This window comes from Schistocerca gregaria, chromosome X (assembly GCF_023897955.1).
Source record: "Schistocerca gregaria isolate iqSchGreg1 chromosome X, iqSchGreg1.2, whole genome shotgun sequence".
In the NCBI taxonomy this organism is placed as follows: domain Eukaryota; kingdom Metazoa; phylum Arthropoda; class Insecta; order Orthoptera; family Acrididae; genus Schistocerca; species Schistocerca gregaria.
In genome coordinates, this window is record NC_064931.1 from 816,300,625 (window position 1) to 816,320,210 (window position 19,586).

The 19,586-nt window shown below is 43.5% G+C and overlaps 1 protein-coding gene across 1 annotated transcript in view; it reads right to left on the reverse strand.

The window, feature by feature from the left end:
* Positions 1–19,586, reverse strand: part of LOC126298335 (dynein axonemal heavy chain 5) — a gene marked incomplete at its 5' end in the record, with an annotated part of 791,472 nt that overhangs the window by 386,457 nt on the left and 385,429 nt on the right. The window contains 2 exons of the mRNA XM_049989632.1: positions 9,653–9,814; positions 14,421–14,628. Coding sequence (XP_049845589.1) covers positions 9,653–9,814; positions 14,421–14,628 — 370 coding nt within the window. The remainder of the gene's footprint in view (positions 1–9,652; positions 9,815–14,420; positions 14,629–19,586) is intronic.

Genomic DNA, 19,586 nt, shown 5'->3' on the forward strand with positions numbered 1-19,586 from the left:
ATATTTTATACAGAGTCTTGGTTTTAATCCAAGAAGTAACCCACCTAACAGGCGTTGGAATGTAGCCAGAACATTTTTTAATCCAAACCACGTTCTTCAATATGGGTAATGACATGAAGATTCTGAAAAAAAAGTTGTTTTGGGTCTGTCTTTGGGAGACACTTCCAGTTGGTGATAACCACTTCTAAGATCAATCGTTGAAAAACATTTACATCATCCTTGGTTATCCAATGTATCTGTGATATTGCGGATCAGTTATGAATCTGTCGTGGTTCATGCATCCAGGTAAAGGTAGTCGCAACAGATTCGATATTTTCAAGTGTCATCAGCTAACTTTTTCAGTCTAGTATCAGTCTACATGACTACTCTGCAATTCACATTTAAGTGCTTGGCAGAGGGTTCATCGAACCACAATCATACTATCTCTCTACTATTCCACTCCCGAACAGCGAGCGGGAAAAACGAACACCTAAACCTTTCTTTTCGAGCTCTGATTTCTCTTATTTTATTTTGATGATCATTCCTACCTATGTAGGTTGGGCTCAACAAAACATTTTCGCATTCGGAAGAGAAAAGTTGGTGACTGAAATTTCGTAAAAAGGTCTCGCCGCGACGAAAAACGTCTATGCTGTAATGACTTCCATCCCAACTCGTGTATCATATCTGCCACAGTCTCTCCCCTATAACGCGATAATACAAAACGATGTGCCCTTTTTTGCACCCTTTCGATGTCCTCCGTCAATCCCACCTGGTAAGGATCCCACACCGCGCAGCAATATTCTAACAGAGGACGAACGAGTGTAGTGTAAGCTGTCTCTTTAGTGGACTTGTTGCATCTTCTAAGTGTCCTGCCAATGAAACGCAACCTTTGGCTCGCCTTCCCGACAATATTATCTATGTGGTCCTACCAACTGAAGTTGTTCGTAATTTTAACACCCAGGTACTTAGTTGAATTGACAGCCTTGAGAACTGTACTATTTATCGAGTAATCGAATTCCAACGGATGTCTTTTGGAACTCATGTGGATCATCTCACACTTTTCGTTATTTAGCGTCAACTGCCACCTGACACACCATACAGCAATCTTTTCTAAATCGCTTTGCAACTGATACTGGTCTTCGGATGACACAATAATAATATTTGCTGACCAAGGCTACCGCTATGCTCGATAATATCCTCACATAATTGTTGATCTGTGAATTTTCCTACTAGTGCCCATAGGTGTTTCGCTATTCTGTATGGTTTCCTATAGACTGTTGGATTATCACCTGTTGGAATGCGGTGTTGTGTGATAGCAGTTGCTGGCATGGACCATCTGAGCTGAATAAATCTGAATATCGTAACAGCAAAGTTTCCATGGCTTCCTTTTTATTGTCTTTCGAGTGAAGAACATTGGCACGTAGTACAGACGAAGTGACGGTCTGTTTGATGCTACTGTCAGTTCATCATCCATCGATATCCTCTTCTTTGAGTATCTAGAGTATCGCTATGATTAATTCTTTCGGGAGGCTCACATCATCTTACTGGAATCAGCAGCTCTCCATTAACGATGTTTCACAGGCAACAATTCTTCGTATAAAACAATGCATTTCATGTAATGCTTCACTGTTTTCCATTGGCTCAACCACACATAGTCTGTGCTGTGGTACATCGGCATCTACGGATACCCAAACCAACGACCCTAAACCAACATTTACTCTGTCGTGCACAGTTTTGTTTAATGTACGTGTACACCTTTCACTTGGTAACACCTTAGCAATCGGTGTACGATGCGACATTGAAACATTTACAGCTGCTGGACTAGTCGGAAACAAGGTCTCGCCAAGTTAAACTGTGCAGTGTGCAAGACTAATATTTGCATGATGCCTATGAAGCCTATCCAGGAAATCAAGTCCGAGAATTGCGGAATACCATTCTCCCACAATTGGCAACACTTCCATCCTCACCAAATTCGGTAGTTCCAATCCTTAAATAGAGATGTGTTGCCCCCAGCGATACCAAATCGCTGTTCCGATTTCAAGGATTCTCTACCTTGGAGTCCTTAGTCTTCACCTACCCACGAACTCTAGACTAATCACAGATACATGTGCAACCGCATCAACTAAAAATGTACATTCTTCGCCATTTACAAAGCCCATCAAACAACAATCCGTTTTTACAATAGTGTCTGCAGTACTCTGATCCACTGGGAATGTCTTCAGATGAACAAAACGACATAGTTTATTTTTAACGTTTTCCGGTGCTTGTTTCCGTTACTCTGCTTTCTTTTCCCACCTTCGTTCGCCTTATCATCGAAACGCCTACATCAGTAATTTTGCAGTTGTTTGCACTGTGCTTCCAAATGCTCATTCTTCCCACAACGATAACAATTCTTTTTAGAAGAAAAATTCGTTTAGCACTGGGTACTCGTGAAGCCATATCTGTTTCCTGCAAGTGTGTGGCAACACATAGTGCTGTAGCCAAATACTCTGGATTTTCCATTCGTGCTCTTCGCGAAAACTCCGCAGGAATTCCTCGCAAAAACACATCGAGAGCTCTGTTTTCTTCCTTCCTGAGTATGACGAGATCTGCTTCTGGATTCCCAGTCAACTCATACTTTTGCTCATTTACCTTACGTATTTTGTCCGAAAAAGTCTCTACATTTTCATTTGCCTTCTGCGTCAACCCACTTGACTTTTCTCTAAAAACCTAGCACTCTTCTGCTTACGGTACCTCTGACATAAACCTTCCTCTAATTTTTCAAATGTATTTGCCTTGCTCAGCGTTTCGTGATACATTACACACGTCTTGGCTTAACCCAAAAGGCGTAAACTGCCCATTCGCAGAGTAGTTTCATCCGATCAATTACTCATTCCGGCTGCAGCTAATACATTACTAACGAATACCATTATGTCGTCTGTAGTTCTGAAAGAGAAGGGTGTGATTAGGTTAGCTACTAAAGAATCTACCGAAATGTCGGACATTGCTGCTGGCGACTTGAATTCACGCGAACCCAACTGTGGCTCTGTCTCGTCCCTAAAAGACTCTAATTGAACCATTAATTCATCATGGCGTACCTTTTGTTGACGCTTTTCCCTCTAATGGTTGTGACACTTGCTCCGTTACAGCGGCTGTAGTATCACTAGTGTTAGGTGACCTTATGTCTAGAATTTTTGTGCAATTTACTACTATGTTATATTTACACTTAAAACAGTGCTTCCAACAGAGCAACATATACCAAACAAGAAAAATACAATTTATAATGTACGAAACTAGACTCAATTACTTCTTTTGCCTGATCATCACCCAGCGACTCTCATTACAGTCGTGTACTGCATGAACATGCTGTCTACAAATACAAGTCACTGGTACGCACTTAGTGCATGGTTCACTATGACCTGATAAATTACAAGTAGCACATCCTACGTGTAGCAAATATGTCTCTTTATAATTTCTTCTGAATTCTGATAAATAAGCAGGTTCCGTTGGTTTCACAAAAGATACGTAGCACACCAGTCAATATGCCTAAACTCTGTCACATCACAACCAAAGAAAGAGAATGATGTCTGTTGTGCTTACTGCATTGCAGTTATTGCTGCGATGTATGAACGTCATACATGTTGACCACTTCCGAATTCCAGGCACTGGACTCGAACACAAATCCTCTGATGACAACGTTGGAGTGCACTCCTCTAGCGATTGAGCAGGTGTGGCCATTTCCCAGTGCGAGGTGGTCTCAGGCTGCCTCCTGGAGTGTTCTCAGTCCAAAATTCTATGATGACCCTTGAAAACCCAGCCTCAATTTACCTGGTGTCAGTAGTAGTGTAGTCGGTTGATGTCTTCCCCATCCATGGTAAGTTTCAGCACCCGGAGGTGCCTGCATGTTGAAAAGGAACATGGACCACCAAAGGCCCTGCTGCTAGCTTCTGCACTGAAGTTCAGTTCAGAGACCACCCTGTGATGTGGTGTTGTTGGAAGACATTCAGTTTCTTCGTCAGTAGATAGCAGGTGGCAAACAGCCTGAAGTTCATCAGGTGGAGGGCATCATCTTGAGTACATATTTGGGTAGTTCACAGAATGTGCTGGGGCATCTAGGACATAGATTTACTATGGTATCGTAATCATGGAATCGAGTGCTATTACTGTGAATGCCATCGATCCCAATGATGAACTCATGATGAGAGCTGCAGAGCTGGAGTATTTAAAGTGAGCTGGGGTGCGGCTGTGACACAAAGCTCGTTTCGTAACGACGATAAGTGTCCTTATTCCGCTGCATTCACTTACAGTCTCTTAACTGCTGTGTCCCTTTATCACTATGTTCTCCTGTGAAAGAGAGAGTTTCCTGCTACATGTCTTACAAGCTAACGAATATGCTTGCCTCGGCTCCTTTTTTTCCTGTCTCAGTTACTTTTCTGTTGATGACCTGACACTCTGGCGACATACTGGCTCACCTTCTGCTTTCACCTCTGTCACTGACATAACTTAGTTGGCTGTGGAAATTTGAATGAGTTTTAATAAAATTTTCTGATTTATACCCTTTACTATATTGTACTGTAGCAATATGAAGATGACTACGCAGCAATGTTGGCGTATGTGTGGTCCACAGGTCATCTGTCTCAATTCTGTTGATCCTCTCTTTCACACTATAGAGTGAGATGTACTTAACTTCTGTGCAGCTCTGATCAGTCTCTAGATGCCGTTGACAACTGCTGAATGGTTGTGGATCAGGGTGGCTCGAAGAAGCTTATGGTGGCCTCAGCATTGAGGTGAAAAGGTTTGCCTCACACTGTTAAGTATGTATCTCTAAATCAGCCGTTTATGTTGTGTTGGCAGAAGTGCCAACGCGGTGTTACTAGAGGAGGCCGAAATGCACGCGTTTTAGCTCACGCAGGCTGGCGTGAGGAGGGAAGAACTATACTGACGTGAGGTCTGGAACATGACAAGGAATTAGAATTCAGAAGGCGGACGGAATTAGTTTGATACTTAACTTTAATCCATTAATGATGAACGTCGCTCTTGACGGTACATGATCCACAATATTATTTGTTCAGAATACAGTCTTTAAGTAATTAGTTGCAGTAACTGAATATGGCTCCTTGATAGGTCGTAGCAAATGACGTAGCTGAAGGCTATGCTTAACTGTCGTCTCTGCAAATGAGAGCGTAAGTAGTCAGTGAGCCATCGCTAGCAGAGTCGGCTGTACAACTGGGGCGAATGCTAGGGAGTCTCTCTAGCCTAGACCTGCCGTGTGGCGGCGCTCGGTCTGCAATCGCTGATAGTGTCGACACGCGGGTCCGACGTATACTAACGGACCGCGGCCGATTTAAAGGCTACCACCTAGCAAGTGTGGTGTTTGGCGGTGACACTACAGTTTATATATGTAAATAAGCAACCAGATTGCCCTCAAGATATTTACAGATCGAGGACATTAAGACTGTGTCTTTCTTTCTTAAGATAAAAATATAATTGTAGTTGACATGAATCCCCCTTTGAATGAAGGGGTGGGGGCACGTGTGATGTGTCTGTCACGGCTTGAAGTACTATCTGTCATTAAGGAAAACGTAATGGAGCATGCCACTCAGGTAAATGTATCAGCTAGAAAAGTGGTGCGATGTTCAGGTGCTGTAACAACTAGATTCGATAGTTTTAGTATTAATGTTCGCTCTCATAGCTTAGATACGTGACTGATTGGTTTCTGTGGGATTGCTAGCCAATGGGAATATACACTGTGCAAAAGAATTAAAGGGCCACTTTTGCTAAATTCAGTAATCCTCTCCCACTGCGACGGATAAGTTCGTAGTTTGGATCAAAGTTGCCTACAACCTTCCTCTGTAATGACGTGAAAGCGTTTCGCTCAGCGACGTCACCTTCGGAAAGCGACGCATCAAACAGCAAGGTGTCGATACAACCCGGAAGTCCACGCGCTGCAAGGTGGGTTAATGATTTCACCAAAATTTTGCCCAATGCCACCGTGGTCGTGTCACACGCTGGAAGATCGTCATACCCCCACTGACCCACACTTCAACCTTCTTTTGACGTCTCTACGTTGCATGTTCAAAAAATGGTTCAAATATCTCTGAGCGTCTGAGGTCATCAGTCCACTAGAATAAGAACCACTTAAACCTAACTAACCTAAGGACTTCCCACACATCCATGCCCGAGGCAGGATTCGAACCGACGACAGTGGCAGCAGCGCGGTTCCGGACTGAAACGCTCGGTCACAGCGGCCGGCCGGTGTCAAAACCACGAAATAAAATGTTGAAATCACGCGGTATTCCTATGGGTGGCAGATGACAGCATTTCAAATACACTGCCATGTTAGAATCGACACTAAAAGTCGTCAGCAGGTGGCATACAGTGCCGGATGTACGGACCACAGTGTCATCTAAAACGGCTCGTTGACGATCCGAATGTACAGAGGTGGGACTCTCCGCCCTCTTATTATTCGATAAGCCAGTACTAGCGCACTCTCTCATCTTTTTATGGCCGATAACCGTTATTCTCATAGGGTCCAATTATTCAATTACGAGGAAAACATCTCACCCAGTCTGTGTCAGTGAAACTTACGGTTGAGACAGAATCCAAATCACTTCGGAAGGTAGCATTCTTTGAAGGCAAAGAGTGTTGCTAGAAGCACAATACATAAACGAATTATCCTACTTTGATCAGAGATTGAAAAATTGCCGTTATTGTTTGTTGCATGACATCGAAACTCCAACCTGCCAAACATATAATAAATGTTTCACGTATGACGCAAGTGCTGCCTCTTGTGTAGGAAGCAATATCTCGAAGGTAGGTACCGAACGCCAAAAAGTTCATGGTGCTCTCGGTCGTCCTGTGGCTCGGGCAGAGGCTAGTGGCGTATCGCTCAACAGTTGTATTGTGACTCGTTTAATGTGCTATCGCGTTTAAGATTTGTTTTCCTTTGTTGTTCGGCGTCGTTTCCTTTCACTGTGGTAGATACTAAAGATTAGCGATTGTTCATTTTATTGAAAAATGCAAGAAGAGTGGCACGTCTGGTATGTCGGCTTGTTTTCATATGAAAATGTCCACGTGTACACTCTCTGATCCGGAAATCTCTCAATGAGGTGTATTATGAGATGCATCTACCCTCCTCCTTCATGATGACTTGAATTATGCTTAGGACCCTTTCAACGAGGTGTCTAAAAGTCTATCGAGGAATGGCAGCCCATTCTTCCTCAAGAGCCGAAACCAGAGTAGATAGCGATGTTGGAAGCTGTGGTCTCAAGCGAAGCTAACGTTGTAACTCATCCCAAAGGCGTTCCATTATGTTCAGGTCGAGACACTGAGCACGCCCGTCCATTTAAAAACTTCTATAGTCCGCAAAACATTGCCTCACAGACGCTGTTTTATGACAATGTGCAGCGTAATGCTGAAACAAACAAGCATCGTCCCCGAACTGTTCCTCTACTGCAAGCAGTACGCTATGCTGTAAGATGTGTTCATATCCTTCCACATGTAATGTTTCCTTAAGCCCAATAATGGAACCAGACCCTAACCAAGAAAACCACACCATACCGTAACATAACCTCCTCTGTACTTCCTATTGGCAGTGCACATGATGGTAACGTTCCCCAGGCATCCGCCGTACATAATCCCTTCTATTGGATTGCCACAGGGTATAGCGTGATCCATCGCTCCAAATTCATTCATCCAATTTATTCATTCCAATTTCATACATCTACTGTCCAGTGGAAGCGCTCTTTACTCTCCCTAAAGCGTCCTTTAGCAATGACTACAAAATATGTTGTTTCAAAGGAGCTGCTCGACCAATGTACCCCATCCATTTTAACTCTATACTTGCAGTCACTGTGCTTTGTGGTAGCACTTTGGAGACCACGCGTGATTTCTTCCGTTGATTTCATTAGATTTTTTACAAACACCCTCCGCAGTGATCGATGGTCCCTGTCCTTCAGTAAATGAGGTGCCTCTTGACTTGGGTTAGCTGTGGTTGTTCCTTCGCGTTTCTACTTCACAATCGCATCGCTAACAGTCAATTTGGGCAGCTTCACAAGGATTGAAATGTTTCTGGTGATTTGTTACTTAGTTGACATACAATGACTAGTCTATGTACAAAGTCACTGAACGTTCCTGACCGACCCATTCTGCTGTTACCGCTACGCTACGAACAACACAATACTCCCCGTCTCGTATTATACTGGTGGTCCACCTCCCGTGACATCTAGTGGTCAGTTCCACATTTAGTAGGAGTTCCGGATACCTTTCATGAGATAGGGTCAGAGTTATCCATGATCTGACAATACATACGTTAGGAAATGAAGTTCAAGAAATTGAATTCATATTGGACACAAAAGTAAAGAAAATCTAATTTTTTTCCTAAAATAAGCTAGACGAGTTAGGAGCTGTGTTGAAAAGTAGTCGGAGAAAATTATTGTTGCATTTAGCGCTTCAGGCAGGTGCGCCATTTCCATACACTCGCAAAGGTGTGTACTAACTTAAACAAACCTTACAATGTAAAAGTAGTGCATCGAGGTTCAGATATTGTCGCTCGATATCGGTGCAGTAACTGGAAGTTGCAGTCTGGTGTTTTGGGGAATTTGAGACTGCATTTTTTTTCTGCTGAATCATTGCTGTATTTGTCGAGGTATATGGAATCCCAGACTGTTGTAACCACGACAGGAACGGTCGCGGGGTGGCCGCTAAAGAAAACGTGGCGGGACCGAACGGGAACCGCCTGTGAACAAACAAGACGGACGAACGGGAATGGAAGGACAAGCACGACGACAGAAAACCGAGCAAAACACCGAGATCTACAACAAAGCATTAAGCAATGGGGTCACAAGAGATAACCTCACGAAATCAAAAAAACGTCCACTCGTTAACGGGAAGTAAGCACAAGCAACGTAAACACGATATCTGTAAGCGAGATATCAACCGACTCAACGCGAATACCGGACTGCCTCACTGAGTGAGAGGCAGCCTCCTAAATACACTACAGGGTATGGGCGCTGGGACCACGTGCTCCACAGTGATGGCAGCCATGGCTTACGGCACGACTGCTGCGGAGACCTTTAGTGGTCATTGAATTCCATGCCGTCTGGCGCGGATTCGAAACCCGCGTCGCTCGGTACCAGACAGACAGTTACATCAAGAGTGTGATGTAAATACAGGGGCGTGGCGCGCAGTTAGCGCAACACGATCTACTGTTATTGAATATTGAATGCAAGACAATGCAAGAGTACACACCGCCAGTGCATCTTTATCAGTATTAAGAGATGTTGGTGATGATTGTATAGTTGACTAGCTTCCTCGTTGCTCAGATTTAAATCCATGCACTTTTTGCTCGAAGCGCTAGAATCCAGTATTCGGTTTGTGATTTCAAGAATTTCGGCAGCCGAAATTCGACAAATTCTAGACTGTGTGTTCAGAAAGTGTCGGGTTATTGTTGCCACAGATGGTCGTCAGTTTTAGCACATGGTATAAATAGAACCAACCATAATTTAATTGCATTCTTAGTTTATACTCAGAAATGACGCACAGAGCTGTCATACGACAACTCCCAATGTTACTACCCGGTGCTCATATTGTGCAAGATGCATGCGTGCAGCTATGTCGTACGTGAAGCGCACTTGTATATGGAATGGGTGTGTCGCTAAGATTAAGAATATACATAAAAAACACGGTGACGAACCTGAGCGGGCATTTTATCGAGGAAGGTGAGCACGTTGAAGTTGGGGTCGTTGATACTGGTGTAGGACTGGCGGATGATGGAGTGCAGCGACGCCTGCGCCGTCTGCAAAAGCGATGTCAGCCACGTCTCGACGCTGCCCTCGGCGCGCACCGCCCTTTCCAGCTGCAATGTGCACATTGTGATCAACTTCTGACACGTCTCCAAAAACTGGTTCAGGAAATAAATATTGAGGTAAACGTACCAGTTGGACTTTTTTTTTTTTCATTTTGCAAGAAACATAAAATCCTAAACACTCAGACCAACAATGTAAGAGGACTGTTCAATAAAGAATGATCATAATTTTGTGTGGAAACATAACTTAACTCATAACTTAACTCATCCTCATGGCCCTTCTCAAAGTAGTCTCCCATGAATGCGAAGCATTTGTCCCAGCGTTTCTGCCAGTCTTGAAATACATACTTCAAACCATTTTTTGAGAGGTCCTTCAAAATCGCCTCCGCAGTCTTCACCACTGCTTCTGATGATTGAGAATGCCTCCCACGAAGGCGTTACTTCATGTTAGTGAATAGAAAAAGTCACATGGGGCTAAATACGGACTATAGGGAGGGTGAGGGATGCACTTCACGTTGATTTTTGCAAGATATTCAACAACAACATTGGCAATATCATGGTGCAGCATCCAGCCTGCTTCACGTAAATGTGGTCTTTTGCGCCTGATATGGACATACAATGTTTTCAGGACATCCCTATAGTATTGTCCAGTCTCTGATGTGCGTGCAGGTCCAATATGCTTATAAAACATTACATGAATATCAAAGAATGAGATGACCATAACTTTCCCAGTAGAAGCCACCTCTTTTTCTTTTTGGGGGGTTGGTGATGAAGGAGATTTCCACACTGAGCTTTGCTGTTTGGGCTCAGGACCAAATGATGTACCCAAATTTCATCAGCAGTGATTAAATTTGAAAGAAACTCCGGATCTTCCTCTAATATCAACTTCAACTGCATGCAAACCTGCACGTGACTGTCCTTTTGTTCGGGAATCAACAGTCTTGGAACCTATCGCGCACAAACATGTGTCATGTGTAATTTTTCTGTCACCAACGTGTGGGTGGCACCCAATGAAATGTTAAGACTTACAGAAAGTGATTTTAAGGTAATTCGTCGATCCTCTCTCACAATGACAGCAGCAGTGTCGATGGTTTCTTCCGTAAGAGTAGTAACAGTAGCACCGGGTCCACCTTCCATTGAAATTGTCTCCCCTATTTAAACATTTCAAACCACCTTCGAACTGTGCTGTAGGGAAGAACAGACTCTCCATAGGCCTCCTGTAACATTGTGTAGGCCTCAACTGAAGATTTGTTGAGACGAAAGCAGAATTTCAAAGCCGCATATTGTTCCTAGAGTGTTGCCTCCATTGTAGTAGTAGACGATACTGAACATGTCTGACCTTGCCTGGCTCTCACAATGAAACTACTATGGCGTGTTTGTTGCACATTAAGCTAACAGAATATCATAGGATTAAATTTTGGCGCGAGAAATTATGGCCATAAAAAAGGATGATCATTCTTTATTGAACATCCCTGGTATATGAAGTAAACCGAATATTCTTTCAAAAACCCATTTTTATTAACATTCAAAATTAAAAATTTTTGGTCTAACATAACAAAAATAAGAAAAACGTAAAAATGTACTAAAATAAGTCAAAAAATACAACTTCAATTCACATTTTCATCAAATTGAACAATGAGCCCTGCGTAAGCCTGCACACAATGAATTCGTGCATAAATATCTGTTGTACGAACATGTCAGTAGCAGAAAATAACAAAAATAAAGAAGACATAGCCGCGCGGGATTAGCCGAACGCTCTAAGGCGTTGCAGTCACGGACTATGCAGCTGATGTTGGCAAAGGTTCGAATCCTCCCTCCTGATCACGAAAATTGTGATAGTTCCTTCGACACCCTTCACCTGGTTGCGTTCAGTGTTTTCTCTCAATTGAAGTAGCACTCCATTTGCAGTCATCGTCAGGTAGACGAGAAGCTTGGTGTGTAACCTTAGGGACTGATGACCTTAGCAGTTAAGTCCCATAAGATTTCACACACATTTGAACAGTTTTTTAAAAAAAAAGATATAAAGTAAACAAATTAACAGTAAAGTCTATATAACTCATCAATGAATATGCCTTAAAGCCTATTTTACACGCTTAGAACGCAGCACGACTACCAAGAACCATTAATAAACTAACCTAGCCTTTGGTCAGAAACAGGGAGCGTTCCGGCATGACACAGTGGACGGCCTTGGGGAAGCTGTTACGAATTCCTATTTGCTGTGCGGGGCGTCGTATTGACAGTGTGGTTTTCATTGGCGGATGAAATCATCACACACATAATGTCGTTCATTTGTTATGGAAAATTTCAGCTATATCTCGTCTCGACATAACTTTGTATGCGTCCCTATGTTGCTGTGGGGGCGCATTTGTTATCGACAGTGTCTCTTGTCTTTTGTGGTTCTCCAGAACGGCTTATATTCAAAAGTGAATGTGTAATGATAGCCATGTGGAATTCAAATATCTCTTCCCGGAATTCTAACTCATTATTTCTTTCTGTTATTGTGTCACTGATCACGAAAATTGTGATAGTTCCTTCGACACCCTTCACCTGGTTGCGTTCAGTGTTTTCTCTCAATTGAAGTAGCACTCCATTTGCAGTCATCGTCAGGTAGACGAGAAGCTTGGTGCGCTAGACAACTATCCTCCCTTGTGGTGGTCACATGTGTTCGACCGGAACCTCGACGACAAGTATATATCACCTCACTTTCGCGTGCAGTCTATCATCGGGCCAGTGTCACATACGAATGCCCAACAAATCAGGATATTACAGGATTCGATAAGCCAGACAAATTCCTCACACACAAATAAAGAAAAGATGTTATGTGGACATGTGTCCGGAAACGCACAATTTCCATATTAGAGCTCATTTTAGTTTCGTCAGTGTGTACTGTACTTCCTCGATTCACCGCCAGGTGGCCCAATTGAAGGAAGGTAATGTTGACTTCGGTGCTTGTGTTGACATGCGACACATTGCTTTACAGTACTAGAATCAAGCACGTCAGTACGTAGCATCAACAGATTAGTGTTCATCACGAACTTGGTTTTGCAGTCAGTGCAATGTTTTCAAATGCGGAGTTGGCAAATGCCCATTTGATGTATGGATTAGCACGGGGCAATAGCCGTGGCGCGGTACGTTTGTATCGAGACAGATTTCCAGAAAGAAGGTGTCCCGACAGGAAGACGTTCGAAGCAATTGATCGGCGTCTTATGGAGCACGGAACATTCCAGCCTATGACTCGCGACTGGGGAAGACCTAGAACGACGAGGACACCTGCAATGGACGAGGCAATTCTTCGTGCAGTTGACGATAACCCTAATGTCAGCGTCAGAGAAGTTGCTGCTGTACAAGGTAACGTTGAACACGTCACTGTATAGAGAGTGCTACGGGAGAACCAGTTGTTTCCGTACCATGTACAGCGTGTGCAGGCACTATCAGCAGCTGATTGGCCTCCACGGGTACACTTCTGCGAATGGTTCATCCAACAATGTGTCAATCCTCATTTCAGTGCAAATGTTCTCTTTACGGATGAGGCTTCCTTCCAACGTGATCAAATTGTAAATTTTCACAATCAACATGTGTGGGCTGACGAGAATCCGCACGCAATTGTGCAATCACGTCATCAATACAGATTTTCTGTGAACGTTTGGGCAGGCATTGTTGGTGATATCTTGATTGGGCCCCATGTTCTTCCACCTACGCTCAATTGAGCACGTTATCATGATTTCATACGGGATACTCTACCTGTGCTGCTAGAACATGTGCCTTTACAAGTACGACACAACATGTGGTTCATGCACGATGGAACTCCTGCACATTTCAGTCGAAGTGTTCGTACGCTTCTCAACAACAGATTCGGTGACCGATGGATTGGTAGAGGCGGACAAATTCCATGGCCTCCAAGCTCTCCTGACCTCAACCCTATTGACTTTCATTTATGGCGGCATTTGAAAGCTCTTGTCTACTGAACCCCGGTACCAAATGTAGACTCTTTGTGCTCGTATTGTGGACGGATGTGACACAATACGCCATTTTTCAGGGCTGCATCAGCGCATCAGGGATTCCTTGCGACCGAGGGTGGATGCATGTATCCTCGCTAACGGAGGACATTTTGAACATTTCCTGTAACAAAGTGTTTGAAGTAACGCTGGTACGTTCTGTTGCTGTGTGTTTTCATTCCATGATTATTGTGATTTGAAGAGAAGTAATAAAATGAGCTCTAACATGGAAAGTAAGCGTTTCCGGACACATATCTACATAACATATTTTCTTTCTTTGTGTGTGAGGAATGTTTAGTGAAAGTTTGGCCGTACCTTTTTGTAGCAACACTAAACACGAATAAAGCTAATGAACACTGGCAGCCGTTCTATCTGTCACAGAGAATTGCAACTCCATTCATTTACATACTCGCCCATGGTGTGTACGTGTATGAAGCAACATTCACATTCGACCATGTCTTCTGGGTATTTAACTTTTTTTTGGTCAGAAATATCTACTAAGATTTGTTTAGTGAGAAAAGCATAATTTTTTTACTACCTAGTGTGTATTTACTTCACTACAGAACAAATTTCACTTGTTGTATTAAGAATGGTTTTACACAGTTAGATAGTAGAATAGGTGAATAAGTAAAACAAGGAGGCCTCTAGTTTTGAGCACTTACTTGGATTGATTCTCCTTCCGAAGAAATGATATCTGTCATCTTGTTGTACTCTATTTCGTGGAATTTTACGTAGCGAATGTTATCAAAAATAGACAGCAAGTGATTCTGGATGGTGTGCGAATCCGAAGCTTGCCCAAGTATCTCCAGCAGCGCAGGGTCCGAAACGAAGAAGAACCGTGGAAACATCGTTCTCTTCTTTTCGAGGTAGCTGATGAAAAAAGATATAATTATAAAAAATAGCCTGAATCTATCTTCTTGTTCAAACGTTCTCATTATTTCACGAGAGAAAAGACATTTAGTCTTTGTTTCACTTCCGCAAAAAATGGGCAAAGTGGGTATTTCTTGAGCAACAAAGGCTCAACATTTGTCGGGCTGTATCGCAGAATTTAAACAGTGAATTGTGTATTAATTATTGTTCATGTAGCCACCGGGAAAAGAGGAAAAGAGAAAAAGAGTTCTTAGCGGTAAGATACATTTGCTCCAATCGACAGAAACTGTTACTTACCTACAAATGATGATTCACCAATAGCGACTATACAATCTGCGTCTATCCGACGCTGAACTTGCTCTTGACAGACTGTCACATAACTACTATTTATGTAATTAAAAAGTCATTATCGGTAAGTAACTGATGTAACTGTGTGTGCCGGATTTTAAGAAAGCTGCTCAGGTCATGTTCATCCATTTCTTAACTGCTAAACACTAAAAGTAGCAAAATATTATGAATTAATGATTAAGTACATAAACTGAACGATGACAACTGAAGCCTCAATTAATACTCTCCGACATATTATTTTTAGACATTAGCGCATTGTATCTGTTATGTTTTACCATTAAATGAAAATGGCGTTGCCGGCCGCGGTGGTCTAGTGGTTCTAGGCGCTCAGTCCGGAACCGCGCGACTGCTACGGTCGCAGGTTCGAATCCTGCCTCGGGCATGGATGTGTGTGATGTCCTTAGGTTTGTTAGGTTTAAGTAGTTCTAAATTCTAGGGGACTGATGACCACAGATGTTAAGTCCCATAGTGCTCAGAGCCATTTTGAAAATGACGTTTTCACGACGGAAAAAAATTGAAAATCGCAGCTGTTTTGGGATTGGCCTAGGGAGAGAATTATTTCAAATTACAATGTTAATCCTAGTGTCCGCAAAGTACTAAGGACAAATTCTTGCCATTATTGAAGCTGACAGTCTAAGCAGTTCGATGCAGCCGAGACATAAAAATGGAGACGATGGGAGCTATACTAAAAGTACGACGCGTGTTTTTTTAAGTAAGTATCGTTTTGAAGTTAAAAAACGACGTGCTAAGATATCTCAATACTTTTATTTTTACATGAAAGCCTGTACCTTAATCTACTTTTCTACATAATTTCCGTCAACATTGAGGCACTTGTCGCAACGTTGTACCAGTTTTTGTATACCCTCCTCATAGAGGTCTGCCGCCTGACTTGGTAACCACTGCATCACCACTATTTTGACTTCGTCACCGTCTTGAAGACGCTGACGCCCAGGTGTTTCTTCAAGTGCAGGAACAGATGGTAGTCACTGGATGCAAGATCGGGACTGTACGGAGGATCTTTGGTCTGATTCGCCACATACTGACGGTCATTATCTTGCAGCAAATGATGCCCTTGCTCAACTTCCATGGACTGTTGCTTTGATTCTGGTGTGACGTAGGCCATCCGCGTTTCATCGCCCTTAGCAATTTGGCTTAAGAAATCATCACCGTCGTTGGGGTACCGCTTAAGGAAAGTGATTGCACTTTCTAAACGTTTGGCTCTGTGCACATCCGTCAACATTTTCGGTACCCAACGTGCGCACAATTTTCGGTAATTTAAGTGTTCGGTCACAGTGCCATACAAAACACAACGAGAAACATTAGGAAAGTCATCCCGCAAGGAGGAAATCGTAAAGCGTCTGTTTTCTCTCACCATATTGTCCACTTCCTGCACCAAAATTTCATCAACGACAGAAGGACGCCCACTCGGTTGTTCATCATGCTCATTTGTGCGGCCATCTTTAAATGATCTCACCCACGTTCTTACCATTCCATCACTCATAATGTTTTCTCCGTAAACTACACAGATCTCACGATGAATATCGATCGCTTTTAGGCCTTTAGCACTAAGAAATCTCATAACAGCCCGTACTTCACAGTCGGCGGAACTCACGATTATCGGAGGCATCTTCAACACTTAGTGCACAACGTAAACAAGGAAGACTCAGACTGTAATGGCGTCAGTGAATAGATTAAGGTGCAGGTTTTCATGTAAAAACAAAATTATTGAGATATCTTAGCACGTCGTTTTTTTAATTTCAAAACGGTAGTTACTTAAAAAACACGCCTCGTATTAGATTTAGTTTCGAGTGCTACTAGCAGAATATGCAATAAGATGCGTTAGGTAAACTGCGCAAAAAAGTCTTAAGTAACCAAGATTTCCTACATAGGATGCGAAGTTTCCCGCCGAACTGGCGTTCCCCACAGCCATGTCATTCAGCCGCTATGTGAGTCAGAAAACATTGAGAATCTATTATGTAGTGGTTGGGTGATCCGCGGTCAACAAAACCAGTTGATTGCACTATTTTAAACACTGAAAAATATGGCGTGGGTGTAACTGCCGTTCCTGTATTAATTTACACACAGTACTTCACCTGCCGTACATTGTTGGGAAATGCGTACGTGATGAACACATTTATTACATCGTAAAGACAAAGATTCACAGGTTATCATATTCTACGACATGTTTTATTACGTAATATCAACTGAGTATTTTCAGAACCATGTTTGCTTATATCAAATTGATGCGTTTACCATAATCCACCATTAATGAGTGTATCATCATTGCAGAAACACCCTTTATATGAATTCGATGTCAGGCTGCGTGAGCCACGTACTCGAACTGTTTGCTCACCATATCGTTGTGTGCAGGAAAGTGTCATCGTTAGGTGAAAGCAAGGCAGCTCAGAGCTTCAGTAGTGGTACATCCCCACGCTCTTAATCACATCGGTTATACAGGGTGAACATTAACAAAACCGACAAATTGCAGGGACGGATTCCTGATTGGAAATCGAGGAAAAATGATCCTATGAACATGTGTCCGGAAATGCATCATTGCCACAGTAGATGGCGCTGGCGAATGACAGTCCCTCTGACCACGTGCCGTATGTTACTTGCGTGTTGGAGGCTGTGTGATTGACGCAGCGTACTGTGAGCAACAACATGGTCCGGTATTCATGTCGGAACAAGCCGAGATGGTGTTTGTGTACGACCAAGCAGATAGTAGCGGACAGGCAGCAAAGGTATACCAAAGCAAGTACTCTCACACACAGCAGCCACATCACAAAACATTTCAAGTACTTTTTGGGAGCTTCTGTGATCATGGGCCCTTTGAAAGAGACGAACGAGTAGGGAGGCCAGATTTGGAAGACCATGTTCTAAAGGACTCAAGGCAAGTGGCCTGCCAACATTATGTAAGGCAAAAAAATGGTTCAAATGGCTCTGAGCACTATGGGACTTAACATCTTAGGTCATCAGTTCCCTGGAACTTAGAACTACTTAAACCTAACTAACCTAGAGACATCACACAACACCCAGCCATCACGAGGCAGAGAAAATCCCTGACCCCCACCGGGAATCGAACCCGGGAACCCGGGTGTGGGAAGCGAGAACGCTACCGCACGACCACGAGATGCGGGCTATATAAGGCATAGTACGATTATGTGTATCCTTCATGGCAACCGCTACTATCACTGTCACCCGAAACGAGTGCAAGGATTATCAGCAGCGGATTTTATCGATGGGTTTTCCACCACACCATCACAGTGATGGGATATATGCTCTCAGTCCTTTTTATCGACGAAGCAACTTTTACCAGAACTGGCATCATCAGTCTGCATTATTGTCATTTGTGAGCTACAGACAAACCTCGGGGAATGGTTGAGGCGTCTCATCGGCAACGGTTCGGCATCAGCGTGTGGGGAGGGATTCGTGGCGGCTACCTACTTGGACCGGTTATTATTACACAATGCCTCGACGAAGGAACGTATCTGTACATTCTACGGAGTACTCTGCCTGGGTTACTTGAGAATGTGACTTGAGCAATACGACAGGTTACGTGGTGTCTGCATCACGGAGCATCACCCCATTTCCGAATTACAGTTTGCCTACACCTCAACAACATCTTCCCCGGACCTTGGATAGGACGTGGAGACCCTACAGCATGGCCTGCTAGATCACCGGACTTTACACTCCTGGATTTTTACCTCTGTGGAAATCTGAAAAGCGTTGTGTATCTTTAACCGGTTCGTGATGTGCAGACTTTTGAACAGTGTGTTCACGACGTCTGTAACGCTATTGTGGGAGAGGCATGGACTTACGAAAGAGTGCGGCAATCCATGATGCGACGTGTGAACGCGTTCACTGCATCCCATGCAGGCCACTTTGAACGTATGCTGTGACGTGGATGCGATGCAGCTCTGCACTGTGTTCCGGGACAATTTATTGTCGTTGCACGCACACCGTCTATTTCCAGACTCAGTCAGACATGAATTCGTCCCTGCAGTTTGCCGGTTTTATTAATTTTCACCTTGTATAACCCCCCATGAGCCACGGACCTTACCGTTGGTGGGGACGCTAGCGTACCTCAGCGATACATATGGCCGTGCCGTAGGTGCAAACCACAACGGAGGGGTATCTGTTGAGAGGCCAGACAAACGTGTGGTTCCTGAAGAGGGGCAGCAGCCTTTTCAGTAGCTGCAGGGGCAACAGTCTGGATGATTGACTGATCTGGCCTTGCAACACTAACCAAAACCGTCTCGCTGTGCTGGTACTGCGAACGGCTGAAAGCAAGGGGGAAACTACAGCCTATTTTTTCCCGAGGGCATGCAGCTTTACTGTACGGTTAAATGATGGTGGCTTCCTCTTGGGTAAAATATTCCGGAGGTAAAATAGTTCTCCATTCGGATCCCGGGCGGGGACTACTCAAGAGGAGGTCGTTATCAGGAGAAAGAAAACTGGCGTTCTACGGATCGGAGCGTGGAATGTCAGATCCCTTAATCGTGTAGGTGGGTTAGAAAATTTAAAAAGGGAAATGGATAGGTTAAAGTTAGGTATAGTGGGAATTAGTGACGTTCGGTGGCAGGAGGAACAAAACTTTTGGTCAGGTGAAT